Source organism: Marmota marmota, unplaced genomic scaffold, assembly GCF_001458135.2.
Source record: "Marmota marmota marmota unplaced genomic scaffold, marMar, whole genome shotgun sequence".
Classification (NCBI taxonomy): Eukaryota; Metazoa; Chordata; class Mammalia; order Rodentia; family Sciuridae; genus Marmota; species Marmota marmota.
In genome coordinates, this window is record NW_025999961.1 from 6123339 (window position 1) to 6145577 (window position 22239).

The following is a 22239-nucleotide window of genomic DNA, read 5'->3' on the forward strand; positions in this document are numbered from 1 at the left end:
CCCTCCCCCCCAAAAAAAGCTAATCACTAATAAACCACTAGTTTCCCAGCTCAAACAGTAGAGGACAGTCATGTTCCTTCTTAGTGGTGAAGTGTAAACTAATATTTTAAGTTGCTAAATTAATGTACTAAATTAGTTGAAGCTAGGTAATACTATTCATATATAGGTGTTTATAAAATAAAAAAAAAAAACATGATGTATTTAATATAAATGTCCACAAGGTTAATACTACTATTTGGATTTGAGACAAATGGCAAAAATAAAATAAATTATTCTTTAAATCAAGATCTAATTATTCTCTGTTGAATAATGTATGCCTGGTACAGCAAAGTTCAATACAAATTTGTTATATGAACATACTCAAATGCTATACTGATATAAATTTTTTTAATTAAGAAATTCACTCAATTCACAATTATCTCTTTGAATCCTTACACTAAAATTGAGGTGATGTTATATTCTGTACTTACACTTCAAGGATCCAACTTCTCTAAGATTCTCCCATAAGCTCTCCCTTTTCTCTTAGCTAGTACTGCTTGGGGAACGGGGCATGAGGGGCCCGCTGCTAAATAAAGCATAAAATCTTGGAAACCACAGATCTACAAAAGCTAATTACTTATTTTCACAAAGGAAATATGGTAATTAGGAAGAAAGCCATCAACTAATTCCATTTCTAGGATATGAATGTTTATTCATATATGTAAACTTCTATAAGAATAGGTCTGTGTGGAAGGAAGTCTTGACCGCAGCAAGTGAGATGCTCCGTTATGCTCCATTGAGACGCTCAGTTAAGTGGAATGCAGAGTTTACAGAGCAGTTGTCATCTAATGCAGAAAAAGCCCATTCTGTGAAAATGGGTTGGTTCACCACATCAGCTTTGCTGGAAGATAATTAAACTAAAAGGAAGGAATCAGAGCAAATAATATTCAAACTTAAAATGTAGCAAGCCCAAAATTCAGGAATACTTGTGGGCAAATAAACACAGATGACTGAGAATGCTGGCATTTAAAAATTCAGCTAATTCGGCTCAACTACTACAAATAATATCTACAGATTAGTCACATTTCTGAATAACAGCAAGTAGTATCTTTGGCCTAATTAGAATTCTATTCCCCTAGAGTCAGTCTACGGAAATTATTCTTCGATGCTAAGGTTTCTAAAGGTTCTCAATAAAGATTTTGTTAAGTAGAATGTAGGTCTAAATCTGTACCTTCGAGTCAGCAGGTATGGATGTACAAAAAAGCATACTAAGTACTTTTAGTCAAGTGATCCAAAGGTCATTCTGCATTTTCAGAAACTCACAGATTTTCATGTTAGTACTGGGTTATGCCTTTTACTATCTCTTGGAAATAGATGTGGGCAATACTGCTAAATCAAGCATCACAAAAATGACCTGATGCAGTAATAGTCACCTTTTTCTCAACTTCACTGTCAGAATCACTTCCCGATGAGCTTGAAGACACAAGTTCCTTTGATTTAGGCATTCTGGAAAAAAAAATGCATTATGTAAATAAGTTACAAATAGCTCTACCACCTTCAAAAAAGAACAAGTTTCTTGGTTCATTCTATCATCTTATGGCACTAAAGTTGCTATATTGAACACAAAGGTTCATTAACAAGGGTTAACCTACATTCATGACAAGCAAAGTGAAATGTTCTGAACCTAGTTATGAGAAAGAACTAAATTCACCTTTTATCTTGTTCAAAGGCAATGGGTCTTTTCAATGCTTCATTATAGAAGGATCATAAGTTTATGGAAGGGTAGAGTCGAGAAAGCAGCTTACAATTACTGTTAAAACCAGAAGAAATGTAGATAATTCTATTTAGTACTACTGTACACTTCTCACTAGATATCAGACTAGAGATCACTGAAAATGGACCTCAACATTAACACAACACAGGAATCAGCTGTACTATGCAAAGGTGATATCTAATTAATTTTGCCATTAGAATCATATCTTTTACCTATTCTCTATGTTAATTTTAAATTTTTGGCAACACTATCAGAATAACAGGTACTAATTCAGAGTTCACAAAGTTATCCATAATTCGACTTTACCCTCATTTTTCTACTTGGAAATAAATTTGAACAATATGTTTCTGTGAAAGGCAAAACCCCCTACACAGACAATCTAATGCTTTGCTTATAAATGGATGTTTACTTAGTGCCTAAGCATAAAGCAGAGAGCAGAGGCTTTTGCCTAAATCTCAAATCTCCTGGAATTCCAAGGCATGTGGGTACCTCTTTTAAGGAACTTTTACTACCAGGTGTTAAAATGCTAATCATCAAATTGCCTTTAGCTCCCTCCAGGTCTGAAGAGTCTAGGTCCTTATTAAATTTTTGTATGCCCTAAAGGGCCTAATAAACACAACACACTCTGTAAATATTGAATATAGGGGGAAAAGACTTGAAAATTCATAATATAGCTCTGTATATTAAACTTGCATTGGCACTGGCATTGACTGTTTCGCAATAGGAGGTCAAGGTTGAAAAAAAAAGTGGGCCATCTCAATCCTGACCATGAAATTCAAAAAAGCTCAAATCGTGCCTGACCCGACCATGCAGATTTTAATAAGTAATTTCTTAAAAATGAGAAAAGCAAATTCAGAGGGAAACAGCATCTTTCACAACCAAGTTCCATATGTTTTTCCTGTTGCTGCTCCATTTTACAACCTAATCTCCAAAATCAATTTAGCTCAGTTTTCTAATGCTCGCTAATACAGCTGCCCCCACCAAAAAAAAAAAAAAAAAAAAAAAAACCTTTCTAAGATGCAATTGAATATAATCTATTTTTCACTTGCAATCAATCAACCATAACTATCGTCTATTAGCCAAAGCTGCCTGGGACCTAACACCATTTCAAAGAACTACCTCTTATTTAACTCAAATTAAGTCCATTCAAGAAGAAAGCAAGGGAGGGTGGCTAAAGCCAGCCTCTAAACTTTTGACAAACTATATCGTTACTTAAGCTTAATGAGGTTTTACTGTTCCAAAGGATGGGGCGAGCGCATAATTCTGGCAAATGGTAAGTGAAGAAACTATTGTAGAATTATGTACAAGACGCAAACCAAAAAATCTTCAGCCTTTGCTGACCGCGTGGAGGAGGATTAGAGAAAACGTGGTTAAGACAAACTAGGACTGACGGGCACAGGATTGCGTACAAAGGTGCCAAGAACAGAGAAGGGGGTCGCGCGCTGCCAGGAAGCTACTAGAACCAAGGGGCTGGAAACTGCTGGGGCGAGGGGAGGCAGGTCGGTCGGAGGGGGCGTGGGAGGCGGCGAAGTGCGGAGGAGACGATGTGGGAAGGGGAGGGACTTGCACCAAGCGCCATTTTCTCCTCTCGCTGCGTTCCGCCGCCCCGCAAGCCAGCCATCTTCCCCCACAGCCCCCTCCCCACCGCGTCCGCTCTCACCCTTCCCCACAGCGCCCCGCTCCCTTAGCGGCCAGGGTGAATGAAGGCCAAGGGAGGCCGTGGTGGGGGCAGGCCTCGCACGCGCCCCGGCCGTCGCCCCATTGTCCCGGGGTCGCCCGGTCCCCTAGCCGCGGCTCCTCGCCCCCGCCCAACCGCGTCCCGCCGCCCGGGAGCGCCCTGTCCGCAGCCTGGCCTCGGTTCCCCAAGACGGGCGCTGGCACAGAAGGCCCAAGTGCGCGAGGCGCCCTGTCGGGCACAGAGGAGGGGATTCGGGAACACCAAGGAAGGAACAGGCAGGTCAAGCATAACCGACATTTCCTGCGGCCATCGCCCAGAAGGCCACGGGGGTACCGGCGACTGGGTGGAGGCGGGGCCCGCATACTCACGCTCCGTTTCTGCAGTCGACAGCCTTCTGCTCGCTGGCTCGCGACTGACAGAGAACCGGAAGTGACGGCAGACTAGAGAGGCAGGCCCCGCCCCGTTGGAACTTGCACACGTGATGGGGCGTGGCCTCCCCGCCGAAACCGACACCTAGACCCTTTCCAGGGCCTTAAAGGGGCCTCCCCTCGTTCTGGGGGGTTGCCGCTGAAGTGAAGTGCCTTAAAGATTGAACCTAACCTGAGAAGGAATGAGGGTGCGAATTAAACATGAAATGACAAGCATTGAACTTTGCACTGGTTCAATAAATGTTTATTCTATTGAAACGAAGAGACCGAGACCGTACTAAAAAAGAAAGCATGCTGGCCCATTTTCCCAGAAATTTGCCTCTTCATATCCCATTCACCCTCAGTATCTAACTATGGCTGCTAAAATCCAAAGGAAGGAAGCCACAGCCCCAGCATTTAATTCCGCAAAGTGTAAGAAATCTTAGCAGAACTTATTAGACACACAGCCCTTAGGCCTAAATTGAAGTCATGAAGGTGTAAGGTACTTCACAGTAGGAAAAAAAAAAATCCATTCTATAAGCAGAATAAGCTATTATTTGAACATTTTTGGTGAAGGTTTAGTAGTAAACCAAGGATCAATATATTAATTCAACAAAGATTTTGCCAGCACCCACCATGTGCCACACACTGTATGAGGTGCTGTATATATATTACTCATCCTAATGAGCTTTTTCCAAAATAGGGATGATTATTCTCTCCATCTTATAGATGAGGAAACCAAGGGTCAACATGGTTAAATTAACTAGTTAATTAAGGATTCAAACTTTGCACTAACTCTTATTGCTACTTACTAAAGGAGAATGGAAAACCTCTATCCCATTTCCTATTACTTTCAAAAAAAATGAAACACTGATTGTATAATTCCTTGTGTATGAAGTTCCAAATATAGGCCAAAATAATCTATGTACTGACCTCTGGGTCAAGTTGCCCTGGAGAATGTCATTAAGGACAAGTATAAAGAAAACTGCTGTGATGCTGAAATATCTGGGTACTGCTTACACATGTGTTTATAGTTGTAAACTTTATAGTACATAAGATATACTTCAATAAGATAGTTAAAAAATAAAGTGAAAAATTAAAATTATAAAAAGATGAACTGCACCCAATAACCACAGTTTCAGCTTGGTAGCTTGGGAGCCTGGAATTTGCACACCCAAAGGCAGTTAGGGAAACTTCTGCATGGACACTATGGTCAGATGACCAAAGTTTCCTAGGGATCAATAGTGCCTCAGGGCTTTGTGTTGAGGCCCATTCCTCAGGATATCTGGTCAGAGAAGGCTCACATACTGGGTTAACTAGAGGATTATCAGGCTGCCTGGGCCCTGGAAGCCACGAATATGGTTCTCCCTGGAAAGCTGGGTGCTGGCTGAAGAAGGGACAGGGTTCAGAGCCAGTCATAACTTCCCTTCCCTCTCCTCCAAGTTAGAGCTATAACTCCCTTTAATCCAGTACAGGGAACTGCTCAAAGTCCATTCCCAGCTCATTCACTCATTCAGTATGAGTGAATATAATCTCAGTTGAAGTCTCTGTATATGTTTGGAGTATGCATTAGGAGTAAAAAAATAAAATAAAATCTGTTTTTCTAAATTCAACCCCAGTGGGTTCCAAGGAACTCTACTTTGAGATCCACTTGCATTCATTGCATGCATAGGAGAGAGTGCCAACCTTCCTTTTTGGCACAGCCTTGGAATTGTGCAGACTCAAAGCTGTCACCAAAAATAAATTTCTGGGCCTCAAAGAGCAGCAGAAGAGGAGGCATGCTCAGGAGGCAAAGGAAGCCTAAGTCCCCAGTAGAGCAGCACATATTAAGGACTGTGCCCAATCGTGACTACCAAGCCCTAGGTTAGTCACATTCCCTGCAGTAGGAGATCTAAGAGGTGTATTCGGATGGCTGCCACACCAAACATAGTGATGCAGAATCCCAAAATATGAAGAAGGTCAGCAGAGAATTTGTAAGGGATTTGGCAAAGTAAAAGATTCTATAGAGGGGGCTGGGGATGTGGCTCAAGCGATAGCGTGCTCGCCTGGCATGCGCGGGGCGCTGGGTTCGATCCTCAGCACCACATAAAAAATAAAATAAAGATGTTGTGTCCACCGAAAACTAAAAAATAAATATTGAAAAAAAAATTCTCTCTCTCTCTCTCTCTCTCTCTCTCTCTCTCAAAAAAAAAAAAAAAAAAGATTCTATAGAAGGCTGGGTTGTAGCTCAGTGTTAAAAGTGCTTGCCTAGCACATGTGAGGCACATTGGGCTCAATCCTCAGCACCACATAAAATAAATAAATAAATAATAAAGGTATTAAAAAAAAAATCCTACAGAAGCCAAGAACTGCAGACCAGAAGTCAGAGGAGAGTCAGTGGGTTTTTTTTAAAAAGGGAGTGTTTGAGTCTACAGATGGAGGAATTACCCCAGTTCCTGGGTCCCCACCTACCCCCACCTTTCACCCCAGAAAAGGGCTATATATTCTCTGGAAAAAATGGAGAGGCACAAATGAAATGTGTGGAGGGGATGTGAAGTAGAGGACACAGGAGATTGAGTTGAAGTCTGATCATTAAATGTGAAAGCACACCTCCCCAAACTCTTCTAACACTGCTTGACTTTTTTTTTTTTAATATATTTTTCAGTTGTTGATAGACCTTTATTTTATTTATCTTTATGTGGTATCAAACCTAGTGCCTCACACATGCTAGGCAAGTGCTCTACCACTGTGCTACAGCCCCAGCCCACTGCTAGATTTTTTACAAGATCATATGCAGACAAAAATACAAACTGAGTATATTTAAGTATATTTTGCAAAACTTAATCTAAGGAAATAAAAGAAAGCACAAACATAAACACTAGTACTGCTCACAGTCTGAGGACCCCACAAACCTCCATGACTATCTTAAAAATAAATAAATAAAAATCATGTTTTATATTCACGGTAAACTTAGTGCACTTAATATGGCATCTCCGGCATCTCCATCCTTTCTCCTCCTGTGCTGGTGATCCAACCCAGGGCCTTCTCCCTTTAACAAGCATTTTTATTCAGGTTCTCTGTCTCTGAGGGAACTGGGCAGTATGCCTGCTTTAAGTTTGGGTTTCAGTTCTCCGAGTCGGAGGTGAGGAGTTGTTAAGGAAGTATGCATTTTCAGAAGCAGGGAGGCCTGATGCTTTGCATGCAAATTTAGTTACCTCAGTTTTCTTGGGTGTGATACTTTGTGAAACTACTAGCAAACCCTTGATCCTAAATGATGTCTATTAGACAAAAATACAGGAAATTCAAAAAAATAAAAATAAAAATAATTTCTTAGACTTAGGTAAAAAGAAGAAGAAATTTAAAAAAAAAATAGAGCTGTGGTAACTGGAAAAATACTGGAAGTGAGGCCTAATTCACGTGCATTTGTACAGGTTGGGATTGGGTGAGTAATAGCTCCTTTTATAGGAAAGTTCCTAGAAGGCATCTCTGGATGTGAAAGGATCTCCAACACATACCTCTTACTCCAGAGCTTGGTCTGGAAGAAATGGATGATGCAAAAAGTAAGCTAAATAAATGTGCTGCATTTGGAAAATCAGGAGGTATCTCAGAAAGGGCAGTTTGGGGGATCAGAAATGAGAATGAATAAAGGAAAAAGCTCACTAACTGTGAAGTACCAGAGTTTGAGGAGACAACCAGAGAGAAATTCCTGGAGGCTGGGGAGCTGCTAAGTAGTTCCCAGGATGCATTGTGCTAACACCCCTTTACACACTCTTTCCAGAACTTCAGAAAAAGGCTCATTCAAGTAGTGAGTCATTATTCTGAAGTATTACCCCACATGCCTCATGTGCCTAGAGCTTCCTGCCTTTCCGACCCATACACACATTCCCCATTTTGTTAGCACAGGGTACCATAAGGAAAAGAACATGAAAGCAGAGAATAGCAGCCAGATGCTTGGCTTCTGACTTTTCAGCTATTATGGTTCTAGACATAAATTAAAGATTTAAGATAATATATGATTAATCAGACCAGTTCTTTCTGCCTCCAACGACTCCCATCAGATATTCTTGAGATTGTGGAAGGGAATAGTCAGAAGAGAAGAAAGGTGAGACCCCTAGTCTTGAGAAATAACTCTGCTCCCTATTCTGAGGACAACCCTGGGGAAGAAAGGAGCCATCAAATCCTCAGAGGGTTTTGGGATGTAAGGAAGTGAGAGATCCACTCTGACCCTGCCCCAATCCCCCCCCTCCTCCACACTTAGTTCTTATATGAGCTCTTTGGCTGGATCCAGGAACCCATTTTAATAACAAGAGAAAAGTATGAAGGTCTTATTAAATTTACATATACATGGGGATCCTCCCAAGAGAGTGAAGTAGGAGAAAATGACAAGCATGATGCTTTTATACTTTTTAGACAACAAAGAACGATAAATTTGTGAAGAAATGACAGGACAAATGGGCTAGTACGGTAAACTCTAGGGATGTTACTAAGAAATACATGGGGTCAGAGGACATAGAAACAAATGGAAGAGGAGGAGGAGCTTCAAAGGGTTTGTTCATTCAGGCTCATTGAAGCCTAGTCTCTGATGATCAAGGCTAGTTTCAGACCTTGGTGTAATGAAAGACAACCCTCCCAAAAGATTTTTTTTAATATAATTTTTTTAGTTGTACATGGACACAATACCTTTGTTTTATTTTTATATGGCACTAAGGATCCAACCCAGGGCCTTACATATGTTAGGAGAGCACTCTACTACTGAGCCACAACCCCAGACACCCCAAAAAATCTTGATGGCTTGCTGCCTGTAGGGAAAGACAGGCCAGATGGATCTTTTGGAAGAGACAGTTCCTCAAGCAATTTCAGCTTAAATAGTCAAACATCATTCTGGTATGTTTTGAGAGGGTTCTGTCCTTAATTCTCTCAGGAATCTGAAAGCAAAGCAAAACCAAGACCTTGCTTTCCAGGTGTTCAAGTTCTAGGAGTCCTCTGTACCCTGCAGGGTGTCCGTAGAGATATTTGTGCAGTACATCAAGGATGGCAGGACTAAGGCAGTCTTCACTGAGAACAATCCAGGGTGCCCAGAACTGTAGAATGTCTTCCTTTCTGGCTGAGAATGGCACAAACATCACTGACAGCAAGAGGATCTTGGGAGTCCTTGCAGTCTGGACAAAATCTCACCAACCATGACCTGCAAAAAGTGGGCAGAATAAGGGCACCACAAAAAAATATCAGGAAGAAGAAGTGATAGCTGGGGGCGGGGCGGTGGCTCGGGAGGCTGAGGCAAGAGGATCATGAGTTCAAAGCCAGCCCCAGCAAAAGCAAGGCACTAAGCAACTCAGTGAGACTCTTTCTCTAAATAAAATACAAAATAGGGCTGGGGATGTGGCTTAGTGGTCAGGTGCTCCTGAGTTTAATCCCCAGTACCTCCCACCCCTGACCAGAAAAAAAAAAACAAAACAAAACAGAAGTGAGAGAGTTAAGAATCAGGCAAAATGAACCATTAAGCATGGACAGATGGAGAAAACAAAAAGTGGCATTCCACCACTTTTTGTGATGTTCTGACACCAGAGAAGCCCACCCCACCCCTGCCCAAGATTTAGATGGGGAGAAAGAGGAAAGGGGAGAAATCATGAATTTGACCTGAAATTGGCTAAGATGAATTTTCTGTCAGTAGATGGAATGGTGATCTTTAAGCACAAAAAAACAAAGAAAGTCACATTTCTTGAGAGCACAAGAATCACACCAGTAACAAAAGGAGAAAACAACAAATAAAGGGAGAAGAACAGTGACACGGGAGTACAGAGGAAGGTCGGAAGCCTCTGGCTTAAAGAAGCCCAGGCTAAAAGCAGGAAAGCAGATCACAACACAAAATAACCAGGAGAACATAAATTGCTCCAGAAAATATTGGGAAAACTTAGCAAGAATGCTGGAAGTCCCACAGCACACGGGATGGTAGTGCTAGCCATTCCATTTGCATACAAAAAGATGTAGCAGCTTTGAATGTCTTGGGGACACCCAGAATAGGGTCATGTGGATCATATAGGCTAAAGGGAAAATAAGTGAAAGGGAACCCTGGGCATCTGAAAAGCTGCAAAGGGACAGGGTACAATATAAGGGTTGCAGTGGACTAAATATTTGTGCCCCCACCCCTCAAATTCTAACTTCCAACCAGATGTATTAGGAGGTGAGGTCTTTGGGAGGGAGGTGATGAGGTCAGAAGGGCAGAAACTTTATAAGTGGAATTAGAACTTTCATAAGAAGAGAGAGAGCCCTCTTTCTCTCCACCGCCCATACTCAGTATTAGGGATTAAACTTAGGGGTGCTCTACCACTGAGCTATATCCCAAGCCCTGTTTATTTTTTTGAGACAGGATCTTGCTAAGTTGTCCAGGCTGTCCTTGAACTTGTCTCAGCCTTAAGAGTAACTGGGATTACAAGCATGCACTATAGCATCCAGCTCCTCTCTCTGCTCCCTGTCAAGAGAAGCAAAAAGAAGATGGCCATCTACAAATCAGAAGGTAGACCATAACCAGATCTGCAGACACCTTGATCTTACACTTTAAGCCTCCAGAACTGTGCAAAATAAATACTTTTTAAGCCACCCAGTCTATGGCATTTCTGTTATTATCACGTAAGATGACTAACAGGGGTGGTAAACCATTGACACCAAGAAGAGACACAGGAAGCATCTATCTTTGCAGGTCTGAATTATATCCCTCAGAGGCACTGAAGTGAGAATAAGGGGGCAGGGGAAGCCTTGCTTCACTGGCTTTGAAGAAGATGAAAAACGAGTAATTTTCTTTCTCTCTGCCTTACCTCACTAAAGCTACACCTAGAAAGTTATGCCTAAAGACCGAAGGAAGGAGCCATCAAGTGCTATAGGTGCACCTGGTGTTATGAAGGCCTGATTCAATACCACATATCACCAAATCAGAAAGCCAACAGCAATCCAAAACCAAGAGAGCAGACTTGCTCTGTGAGCTGCAGTAGGCAATGCTGGTCACCTGGAGACCCAAATGGATAGTTTGATACAGGTGCAAGGGGGAGAAGAAAGGACTCCATTTGCTCCCCAGTGGGAAGAACTGTGACCCACTCACTAAAACTTTCTTCCACCCAACAAGCTACTAGAGGCCCTTGTATTATATCTACTCTCAATGATTAATTTTTATAGTACAATATAAAATGTTAATTTGTAAATCAAAAAGTTTAATATTCCTTCTCACTCAAGTGATTATAAATAAACATGAACTATATGTAAGGTCATATGCAATGAGTAACAGGAATATATTTAAGGAAGGTATTTAAATACAAACTGCTGAGCAGTTTTCCTCCAGGGTGACTTTTCGGAACTTGGTAATAGAGTTATTCTTAGATCTAACTTCCATTTGAAATGCTGTGTCACCTTTTACAGAAGAATTCACTTTATAACGGCAAGTATATGTGCACAGGATTTTCACAAAGTGAATAGCATAACTCCTCTTACTGCCTTACTTCATATACTATAAAATAGTATAATTAGTTTCTAGTAAACATTCCTTAAGCTACTTCTGAAAGAGTAAATTCTTCAAGAATCATCTTCTTGTAGGTTGTTATGGCTTAAATAATAGATGTTCCCCAAAAGCTCATGTGTGAAACAATGCAAGAACATTCAGAGGTGCAATGATTGGGTTATGAGAGCCTTAACCCAATCAGTGAATTAATCCCCTGATAGGGATTAACTCAATGGTAACTGATGGCAGGTAGGGTGTGGCTGGATGAGGTGGGTCACTAACTGTGTGCCTTTGGGGTATCTATTTTGTATCTGGCGAGTAGGGTCTCTCTCTGCTTCCTGGTGTGATGTCTTGGGCTGCTTCCCTCCACCATGCTTTTCTGCCATGATGGTCAGCCTCACCTCAAGAGCCAAGGAACGGAGCCGGCTGTCTATGGACTAAGACCTCTGAAACCATGAGCCCTCCAATAAACTTTTCCTCTTAAAATCATTCTTGTCAGGTCTTTTTAGTCACAGCAGCAAAGAAGCTGACTAAAACAGAGGCTATATAACCATCAATGATGTTGTAGGGACAGACGAGGCAAGGCACCAAAGACAGCAGGAAACAGTTTTATTTAGCTGCAGCCAGGATCAGAGGGCACAGCTTTTGCTATAATCAATCAATCCCCTGAACCCTGAGTTCAGGTAGTTTCAGAATTTTATACCCAGCATGGAAGGGGAGGGGCTCACAAGTTCACAGTCTGCAGAAGTTCACATAAAAGCAACTTTTTCTTTCACTGTTCTGGGCAAGTTAACCCTTCAAGGACAACACCTGAGAAGGGGAGAGCTTCTTCTCCCCTTTCTTTCCTTCCCCTGCCAGCTGTTACCATGGAGTCCAATTGGTAACTTCTCTTATCTTAGAAATGTAGACATCTCTGTGAAGCCCCAGCTCAAGGCCAGAGGCCTTATTTGCACATTCTACAAACTACTATACTGGATATGTTTGTGAAAAACTAATAAGGGGGTGTCCAGCACCTGGAGTGCCAATTTCTTCCAGGCTAGTAGCCAAGTAAAATAGGGCAACACGAAAACAGGAAGTTTATGTACATTGAACTTTTTTGTAGAAACTCTTCCTGACAGTCCTAAAATCAGCCATGGTGAAGATTTCTGGAGAAGCCCAGTTAAGATTTTTTGTGGAGAAGGGGTTCTACTACAATGACTCAAATGTTGGTTGGAGTTAACTTTTACATCTCTTATTGACAATGCACTCAGGAATAGAGGCATCGTCTTTTCTGTGTCTCTTGTGACAAGGAATCTTTATCTCTTGAAGTCAATTTCTATTTGTAAAGAGCAAAGGAAAAAAAAAAGTCTATGATCCATGCTCAGTAATGAGTAAATGACATTCATAAAATAATACCCTTATATGTACCATTAACTGTCTCCAGTAATGAGAGAGAGAGAGAGAGAGAGAGAGAGAGAAAATTGAGTGCAAATGCAATATCACTTGTCAAACAAATATGTAACCTCTCAAGGAGAGTGCTATGGAGAATAGTCCATTTGGGGGTCATATTACTTAGGTAAATTTTTTTGTTGCAGTGTTCAATATTTAACATGCAGATTATGTTATGATAGTAAGTGAAACCAATGTGGAAACACAACCCTCTTTAGCTGGGACCCAATTAGGTGGGTGTTTGACTATTACACCCCTAGCAAAAGCATAGAATGAGTTGCATCAGCAAATGGGTTTGGTACAGTGACTGATCCTTGCTCTCTGCTACAGCAAGAACTCCATCTGCCATTCCTGCATAACTACTTGGCCATGGACCATGGGTTAAGTGATATCTAAATTAACAAATCCAAACAGAATCTAGTTTGGCAACACCTCCAGAATACAAGAATAATTATGTAGGATACTCATCTCCAAACCACAGAAGAAAGCAAAAGCCCAGGGTCAAGATTACAAAGACATTGTATCACATTCTGAGCTGTCTTTTCACACCATTATATTTCCAGTAAACACATTTATTGTTTGAAAGGTCACTTTTGAAAGGCAAGTGACTCACCCAAGACGGAGATTCAACCAAGAGATTTTATTGGGGGGCTGCCGGAAGGGAAAGAAATGGAGAGGCAGAGAGAGGAGAGGGGGAAGGCAGAGAGAAAGAGAAAGAGGAGAGAAAGAAGAGGAAGAGGGCAGAGAGAAGAAGAGGAGGGCAGAGAGACAGCCTGTGCTTACAAGCTTCGGCTTAAGAAGGATTGCATTGGGGATGTGGCGCGTGGCGGGTGCTAATTGGCAGGGTGACTCAGGAACAGTGAGGGACACTGCATCCTTCGGGGATTGGTGGAGAAAACCTTTGAATTTGGTGCTCTTCTTCTGCTTGGCGCCCTTCGGAGAGGAGGGGGAGGGGTAAGGGATTCCATGATGTTCTCTGAGAAGGGGGAATCTCCCACTCACCCAACAACTTTCAGCTTTAGAAATGCAACTATGAATAATAACCAAGTCATGTGTACAGATTCCAATATCTGGTTTTGAGTCTGCTTTTTAGTAACACTTTAAATAAACATTCTTATCTCTCATAAACTCTGTTAGGTCCCCAGGTCTAGACTTTAAGAATTAAATAACTGTATTCTTTAGTGGTAGTGCCAAGGATAGAGTTGACTCTATATCATTGAACATTACAAAATTAAATTTGTAGTATATCCAAGTTAGACTGTGACATACCATCAAACTAGGAAAGCATTGCCTTGTACACATAGAGTGACATGGCAAGGTGAAGTAATCAAGAACATCATTATTGTTTTAGTTATTTTAAAGAAAAATATAAATGGTTTTCTTTGCCCTATTTAAAGAACAATTTGGAAATTTTGTTTCATTTTTTTATTTATTCGCTAAAAGATCTCCAACTATTATAATTGCTAAGCAAATTCCTCAATAATTCTCCTTTCTTACATCTACTAGTTTTATTTTCCACTCTTCTTTGTTTTGAACCCTTGCTTTAAAAAATTGCCTTTAAAGAAACTTCTAGCCTGGCACAGTGGCACATACCAGGCAACCTAGCTACTAGGAGGCTGAGGCAAGAGGATCACAAGTTTGAGGACAGCCTGTGTAACTTAGTGAGAGCCTGTTTCAAAATGAAAAGCACCCCTGAGTTCAATCCCCAGTATCCCAACAACAACAAAAAGAGGTTTGCGTACTTCTAGACTTCCCGCATTAGATTCTGCTAAAATGTATTCTTAGGTTACTAATTTATTTGCTCTGAAGATAATAAATCTTTTATTAAAAATAAGATTTTTCTTCTATGCATTGGAGCAGTCCTTCTCCAGGATGATTTTTCTAATGAAACTCACTCATTTAAAAAAATATGTATGCATTCACATTCTTCGGGTCATTTATACAATCTTGATAAATTATTCAATATTCTGACCAGATTCTTCCCTCTAAAGCTGAATTAGAAATTGTTATGGTTTTAGTCTGGAATATTCCCCAGAGTCTCATGGGTACAGAGGTGAAGCTCTTAGGCAATGATTGGCTCATGAGTGTTCTGACATCATCAGTGAATTAATCCATTTGATAGCTGAATGAATTACTGGGAGTTGGGACCTAGTTTGAAGAAGAAGGTCACTGGGAGTATGTTCTGAAAAGGTTTATCTTTTTACCAGTCTCTCTCCCTGACCCCAACCCCTCTGCTTTCTGGCTGCCATGAGCTGTTTCTCTGCTACAATCTTCTGCCATAATATTTTGCCTCACTTCAGGCTCAGAACAATGGAGTTGGCCAACCGTGGACTGAAACCTCAAAAGAACTCTCTGCTTCTCTAAATTGTTCTCATTAGATATTTTGGTCACAGCCATGCAAAACTAACACAAGAGCCATAATTCAATAGTGAAAATGTTATTGTGTCAACTCTACAAAGAAAGAAGAGATTTCTTCAGTACAACATTATATCCAAAGAGTTGCCGCTAAATCCACACAGAACCCTGGATGTGCAGAAAGGATCACTGTGTAATGAGGAGAAAGCAGGTTGAACTCATGTGGCTCAACAACAATTCTCCAAGAGGGCCTGGTAGAATCTTGCTTTGTGAAGAGACACATAAAGAACACAGAGCCAAGCTTTCTTCAAACCTTCTGGTGCTAAATCCGCTGGTCACTGACACTTCTCATCTGAAAAAAAAAAAAAATCTATCAACTGACAAATGTATTGACTATCTACCATGTATAAGTCACTGAACTTGAGTCCAGGAACAAGGTAGTCTGAATGGGGGGTTGGCATCTTCTATAGAGCACCCACTGTGTGCCAGACACCTTACACAGATAATCTTATTGAGTGGCCACATAAACCTAAGGAGATTTTACCCAAACACACAAAGGAAGTATAGCCATATTGAAAGGAACTGTAAGTTAGTGGGTCAAATATGTCCACAAAAAGACATGTTCAAGTCCTAATACCCCGTGGCTGTGATTGTGACCACATTTGGAAATAGGGTCTTTATAAATGTAATCACATTAAGATGAGGTGGTAATAAATTAGAGTGGGCTCTCAACCCAATGGCATGTGTCTTTGCAAGAAAAAGCAAATGAAGATTTGAATAGAGATGCACAGAGAAGGCCATGTGAGGACAGCAGCAGAGATTAGAGTGATGCACCCACAAACCAATAAGTATTAAGGATTGGTGGTATAAGCAAGCGTGTAGCGACCAAATGATAGAGGCAGGAGATGGGAAGCAAACCTTGGATTAGCAAGTTTTCCTTTATTCTGCAGCAGAGTCAATAGATCAGGCACTGGGAGGCTCATTTTATGGGTCTGGAGATGGCCCCCAGGTTACTGAAGGAGTTTGGGTTTTTATAGTTTACAATGAGGGTGACTTGATCATTGGAGACTTTGGACGTGCAGTTTAGATAGTCAGGGACCTAGTTGTGCAAGTTAAAATTTTAACTCAGGAAGTTTCAAAAAAGTTTGAAACTCTTTGTCACTGGGAAAAGCTCACAACTTGTTCACTGCTTTTCTTCCTTCTTCTGGGGCCCATTGTTACCTAGAGCTTCCCTGTTTTCTTTTCTCCTTTCAGGACTCATCTGTAATGGGAAAGGGTAAAAGTCCAGGGCCCAACATTTCAGTATTTGCCTCCTTCCTTTAGGACCCATTGTTGTTGGAAGGGGTGAAGGTTTGCTTTTGGTGGAGATGCTGGGAATAAACCCGGGAAGGGATGAAAGTTTGCTTTTTCCCTCAGGGCCCATGATTACAGGGAAAGGATGTTTTGGGAGAGGTTTTAATGTTTGGCTCATTTTCCCTCCCTCCTCCCTAGTCACACAGTCCCTCAGTTTTCCCGGAGAGCTGTCTTAGGAATATTATTTTCCATAACCCTTCAGGTGGCAGTTTTCAGAAGCTAGGAAGAGGCAAGGAGGGATCTTCCCTAAAGCCTCCATAGGGAGCATGGCTTTGCTGACACCCTGATTTTGGACTTCTAGCCTCCAGAACTGTGAGAAAATACATTTCTGTTATTTTTAGGCCTTCCAGTTTGATCCATCAGTCTTAGGACACAAAAAAACAGCTTCACAGAGCAGGTGAACAGTGCTGGAGTTTGAGCCTAGTGATTTGCTTCCCAAATGCCAGACATTATCCAGAGACCATGCTATCAAGGAGGGTTTTGTTGCCCCCTGGTTCCTCCATCTCTTCAAGGCTGCTCCAGACTTCATGAGCCAAGCACTGGCTCAATCTTAAGCTAAGATTTAGAGATGTTCAAACTCTGTATTCCTTCTCTAAGAGAATTGATTTCTGGGAAGCAGTATGGAAGGATGAAAAGAACGCTAAAAAGCTACATCTAGATCCCAACTGGGATAGTGACCATAATAGTGTTACAGCAAGTTATCTTACCTCTCCAGGTCTCAAGTTCCTGTCCCTATCACAGGTCAAACCAAATATCCCATGAGACCCTAGACAATTGTGTGACCAGCTGGCTGGACACCCCCTCTCCAACGTAGACTTTTTATTTTCACACTTATCTGTTTGATGGGCAAATTTTATTTCAATTTCTTGTTTTTAAAAATATTGCACCACTGGATTGGTTCCATCCACATTTAAATATTTCTTTCTTATACCTCTTCATTGTCAGGCTTCAGGAATTAAAATAATAGGAATATTTCCATGCAGTGTACAGTATTTCTTGCTTCTTCTAAACTGATAGCAGCTCATGCTTTTAATGAAGGATCCAACCCAGATCTGTGCCCCTGTAGTCACAGCAGGTGCAAAAAGACACTCGGGCTATTTCAAAGGTAAGAGCAACGAACCATCACCAAAATAAGTATAGTACAGTGATTAGACTTTTGAAACCATAAACCATGCAGAGTAACATCAGTACTAAGTTGGTTTGTTTTCCAGGATGACCTTTCTTTAAGAATGTAAAACAGGCAAAAATGCATCTGGCTTCTACAGCTGTGACCGAATAGTAGAGCATAGTTCCCCAATGACACATCCTGTCCAATCTGGCAGGTGTGGAGGGTAGGCATTTTTAGCTAAGAAGAACTAGGCTATTTTCAATTTTACTTGCCCATCTTTATGTTTACCCCCCAAAAGCGTTATTTATAAAAAGATAAATCAAAAGATAAATATATTTAAAGAGCTTTCGAGGTACCCTACTAAGCACTGGCTTAGTTGCTTCTTCCTCAGCTGCATGAGCCACTGAATTGCTAACAGGGAGAGGAAGGGGGAAATTGCGTGTGAAAATGTGGAAACTGGAGCTTCTCTTTCCAAACTCCCTCATGAATTCTCTCCCAGAGGTGGACCACAGCCTCACAACGGCCCAGTAGCTTCCTTATGTCATTATAAGTACACAACCAAGACTGTTATCTGCAATATCTGTCATCATTATTTTTGTCTTTGTTTTATTCTGGTGTGGGAGTGCCGCAGTCTGGCTGGGCACAATCAGGAGCCACTTGTCAAAAGAAACTAACTTTATTTTTAGAACCACTCACACCAAACAAACAGCCTCTCAGGAAAAACCCTCAGAGCCTCAACTGCCACCACCGGCTTTCCACAAGCCTCTCTCTCCCCCCACCAGCTTCTCCCCCCCTCCCACAATCCTCCTGCTCTTGAGGCCGATTGGCTGGGTCACGTGGGCGGAGCCAAAAAAGTCCCCCAATGAGCAGCTCCGTGGTCTGAAAGGGCAGGGAAACAGTCCAATGAGCATCACCGCAGAGGAGCCAATCAGCTAGATGTTGCTGGGGCCGAGGAGCCAATCAGCTAGATGTTGCTGGGGCCGCTGTGAGCCAATCATCAGCCGGCAGCTGGAAGTTTGCTGGCAGCTGGAAGTTTGCTGGGGCCCCTTCGGCTGTGGCTCTCAACATCTCCCCCTCTCTGTTTAAACAACAAGCATGTGGCTTAGGGACCGTGCCTGCCTTAGGTTGTCCAATAGTACATATGGTCCTTAGGTTGGTACCATTGCAATTGGATCTTACCCGTCACTGACTACCGGTCCAGTATACAGCCACACCTGTGGAGAGGTCTTTGTACCAGCGGGGGGGTGAGGTTCTTTGCCTCACCTCTGTTGGCCCCCAAATTTTAGCTGGACGATCATGACAAGCAGAAGGGAGGAAGATACACCAAGCCAATTGACGGCTCCTTTTGGAAAAATTGTACCACCGATGACATCATCAGCAAAAATACCCCAACACTACCACAAGTCGCTGCACCAACAGATAGTTCACAATGCATACAGGTGAGCTCACAATGTGTCCAGGCAAGTTCTGCAAGCAGTTCAGTGATGGCTATTGTAGAAGCTGTAGATTGGTTTTATCTTTGACTTCACCAGCACTGGGATGAAGATAGGAATTCTGGCAATAATGGCTAAAGAAAAAATTATGTAACATTACAGAAGGCACTAAAAGAAAACAATTTTCTTAACAATTTACATTATCTTTAAGAGAATTATTAAATATAATGAAAAGGAAAGGTGAAAGTAAACAAACAGATCTGTTAACCTTCTTTTGTGTTCACATATTAAAACAATCTTTAACAGCTGTTTACCCAATTAAATTAAACCATTTAAATCACGTGAATTAAAAAAAAATATTTGGATCCATTTTATCATGAGCGCTCATCATATATGATATATGGACATACATACATTCAAACATATAACACAAAACACAAGTGTGCACACATAATATAATACATACAACACATAACATTATAGTAAAGGCCTTATAACTTTTTACAGGTGAAATCTCCATTGCAATGTTTAAAAACTCTATAGTCAAAAAATAGAACTGATCAGCAAAACATTAACCTAGGTCTGTATGAGCTCAAAAAACAAAATAGAACTTCATGATATGGCAAAGGGCAATAATAAAATAGATATTGAAAAAAGCATCCTGGTTCTGTTGCAGATGTAAGAATAGCCAAACTGGAGTTTTGGATATCAGTTGTTATGGATTTGAGCCAAATCATCTTCTTTTTGGTCTGTAGAAATCGCTTTAGTTAATCTTTCTGGAATCCAAATCGGCTGCTGTTCTCCCTGTGGAAACACATAAACAGACCCCCGACTCCAGACAATCACTGGGTCAGGACCTTGGTTAATCTCTCTGGAATCCAAATCGGCTGCTGTTCTCCCTGTGGAAACACACAAACAGACCCCCGACTCCAGACAATTACTGGGTCAGGACCTTTCCATTGTCCTGTTAGAATATCCTTCCAAAGTACCTTGGGCTTATGTACATTTTTTGGACACATATGCCTTTCCGCAGCACTAAGTCCTGATGAATCCAAATTTAAAAAGTTTAGAGTAAAAAGGGTTATTTTAAGTTTATCTTTGGGGAATATATACCCCTTCCCAATTCCTTCTTTTTGCTTTAATAAGTACATTTTAATAGTTTGATGAGCTCTTTCAACTATGCCTTGTCCCTGTGGATTGTATGGGATTCCTGTTATATGAGTAATGCCAAATGTTGAGCAAAATTGTTTAAAAGAGGTAGAAGTATAACCAGGGGCATTATCTGTTTTTAACTGTTTTGGAACACCCACAGTGGCAAAATTTTGTAAGCAATGAGCTATAACATCTTTAGTTTTTTCTCCGGCATGAAGGGAGCCCATCAAAAATCCAGAAGAAGTATCAACTGTAACATGCAAATATTTTAATTTTCCAAATTCTGGCAAGTGTGTGACGTCCATCTGCCAAATATGGTTAGGTATCAATCCTCTAGGATTGACTCCAAGATTAACTTGTGGTAAAAAGGTCACACAATTTTGACATTGTTTTATTATTTGTCTAGCTTGTTCCTTAGTTATTTTAAAACGCTTTTGTAAAGTATTAGCATTGACATGGAACTTTTTATGAAAATTTATAGCTTCTTCTAGTGTAGAGAAAATATGTATGTCATGTGTAGTTTTATCTGCTAAATCATTGCCCAAACTAAGGGCTCCAGGCAATCCTGTATGTGCCCTGATATGTCCTATAAAGAATGGATCTTTTCTGTCCCAGATTAGACTTTGTATAGTGGAAAGCAAAGAGAAAACAGTAGAAGAAGGGGAAATCCTACCAGCATCTTCAAGAGATACTATAGCATTAACTACATACTGACTATCAGAAAATAAATTAAATACAGAATCTTTAAACATCACAAAAGCTTGTAAAACTGCATTAAGCTCTACCTTTTGAGCTGATTGTTTGGGTACTAAAAATGTAAAAGTTTGATCAGGGGTAACTACTGCTGCTGTACCATTATTTGACCCATCAGTGAATATATTTGGAGCATTCATGATAGGTGTTTTTCTTGTCATTTTTGGAAAAATTACAGGATGCAATGACCAAAAAGACAATAAAGGATTAGATGGTAAGTGGTTATCAAATGAAACATTAGATTTGCACATGATTATTGCCCAAGTATTTAACTCATTAGCTAACTCATCAATTTGATTCATAGTATATGGAGTAATAATTTTATTGGGAGAAATTCCAAACACTCCCTTTGCTGCTTTTATTCCTTTGAGTATTAATTGTCCTACAGCCTCAGGATACCTAGTAAGAATAGTGTTAGGAGAATAAGATAAATGTATCCATAATAATGGACCTTCTTGCCAAAATACTCCTGTAGGAATATTTTTTGTTGGTAGTACAATAAATAATAAAGGCAAACTTATATCAATTCTATCCAAATGCATATTTTCCATATATGTTTCAATGATTTTTAATGCCTTTCTTGCTTCAGGCGTTAACATTCGGGGTGAATTTGGATCTGATGGACCTTTTAGGATATCAAATAAAGGTCCCAACTCTCCTGTTGGTATACCTAAATAAGGCCTTATCCAATTTATGTCTCCTAATAACTTTTGAAAGTCATTAAGTGATTTGAGTTGATCTACTCGTATTTGAATTTTTGGTGGACGGACCATGGTTGAGGATAATAGAACTCCTAAATAATTAATTGGAAAATTTAATTGTACTTTATCTATTGCTATCTCTAGATTATAATTTTTTAATAAGTTTGTAAGTGTGGCATAACATTCTAGCAATGTGTTTTTATCTTTGTGTGCTAATAATACATCATCCATATAGTGAAATATTTGTAGTTCAGGATTTTGATTTCTAAGTGGCTGGATTACTTTGTTAACATAAATTTGACACATAGTTGGGCTGTTAGCCATCCCTTGAGGGAGTACTTTCCATTCATATCTCTGATCAGGACCTTCATGATTCAGTGCAGGGATAGTAAATGCAAAACGTGGACTATCCTCAGGATGAATTGGAATTGAAAAAAAACAATCTTTAATATCTATAACTAAAACATACCAGGTTTTTGGCAAAGCAGACAATTGAGGAATCCCTGATTGAGCAGGTCCCATAATAACCATCTCATTATTAATGGCTCTTAAATCTTGCAATAATCTCCATTTACCAGATTTCTTTTTGATGACAAAAATGGGAGTATTATGGGGAGATACAGAAGGTTGTATATGTCCTTCTGCTAATTGTT

General features: G+C 40.6%; 1 protein-coding gene across 1 annotated transcript in view; it reads right to left on the minus strand.

The window, feature by feature from the left end:
• Sub1 (SUB1 regulator of transcription) overlaps positions 1-3906 on the minus strand; it is a 15358-nt gene extending 11452 nt beyond the window's left edge. The window contains exons 1-2 of the mRNA XM_015496387.2: positions 3800-3906; positions 1413-1485 (exon numbers count right to left, since the gene is read on the minus strand). Of these exons, the coding sequence (XP_015351873.1) occupies positions 1413-1484 (72 nt within the window). The 5' untranslated portion in view covers position 1485; positions 3800-3906. The remainder of the gene's footprint in view (positions 1-1412; positions 1486-3799) is intronic.
• Between the last annotated feature and the right edge of the window lie 18333 nt (positions 3907-22239).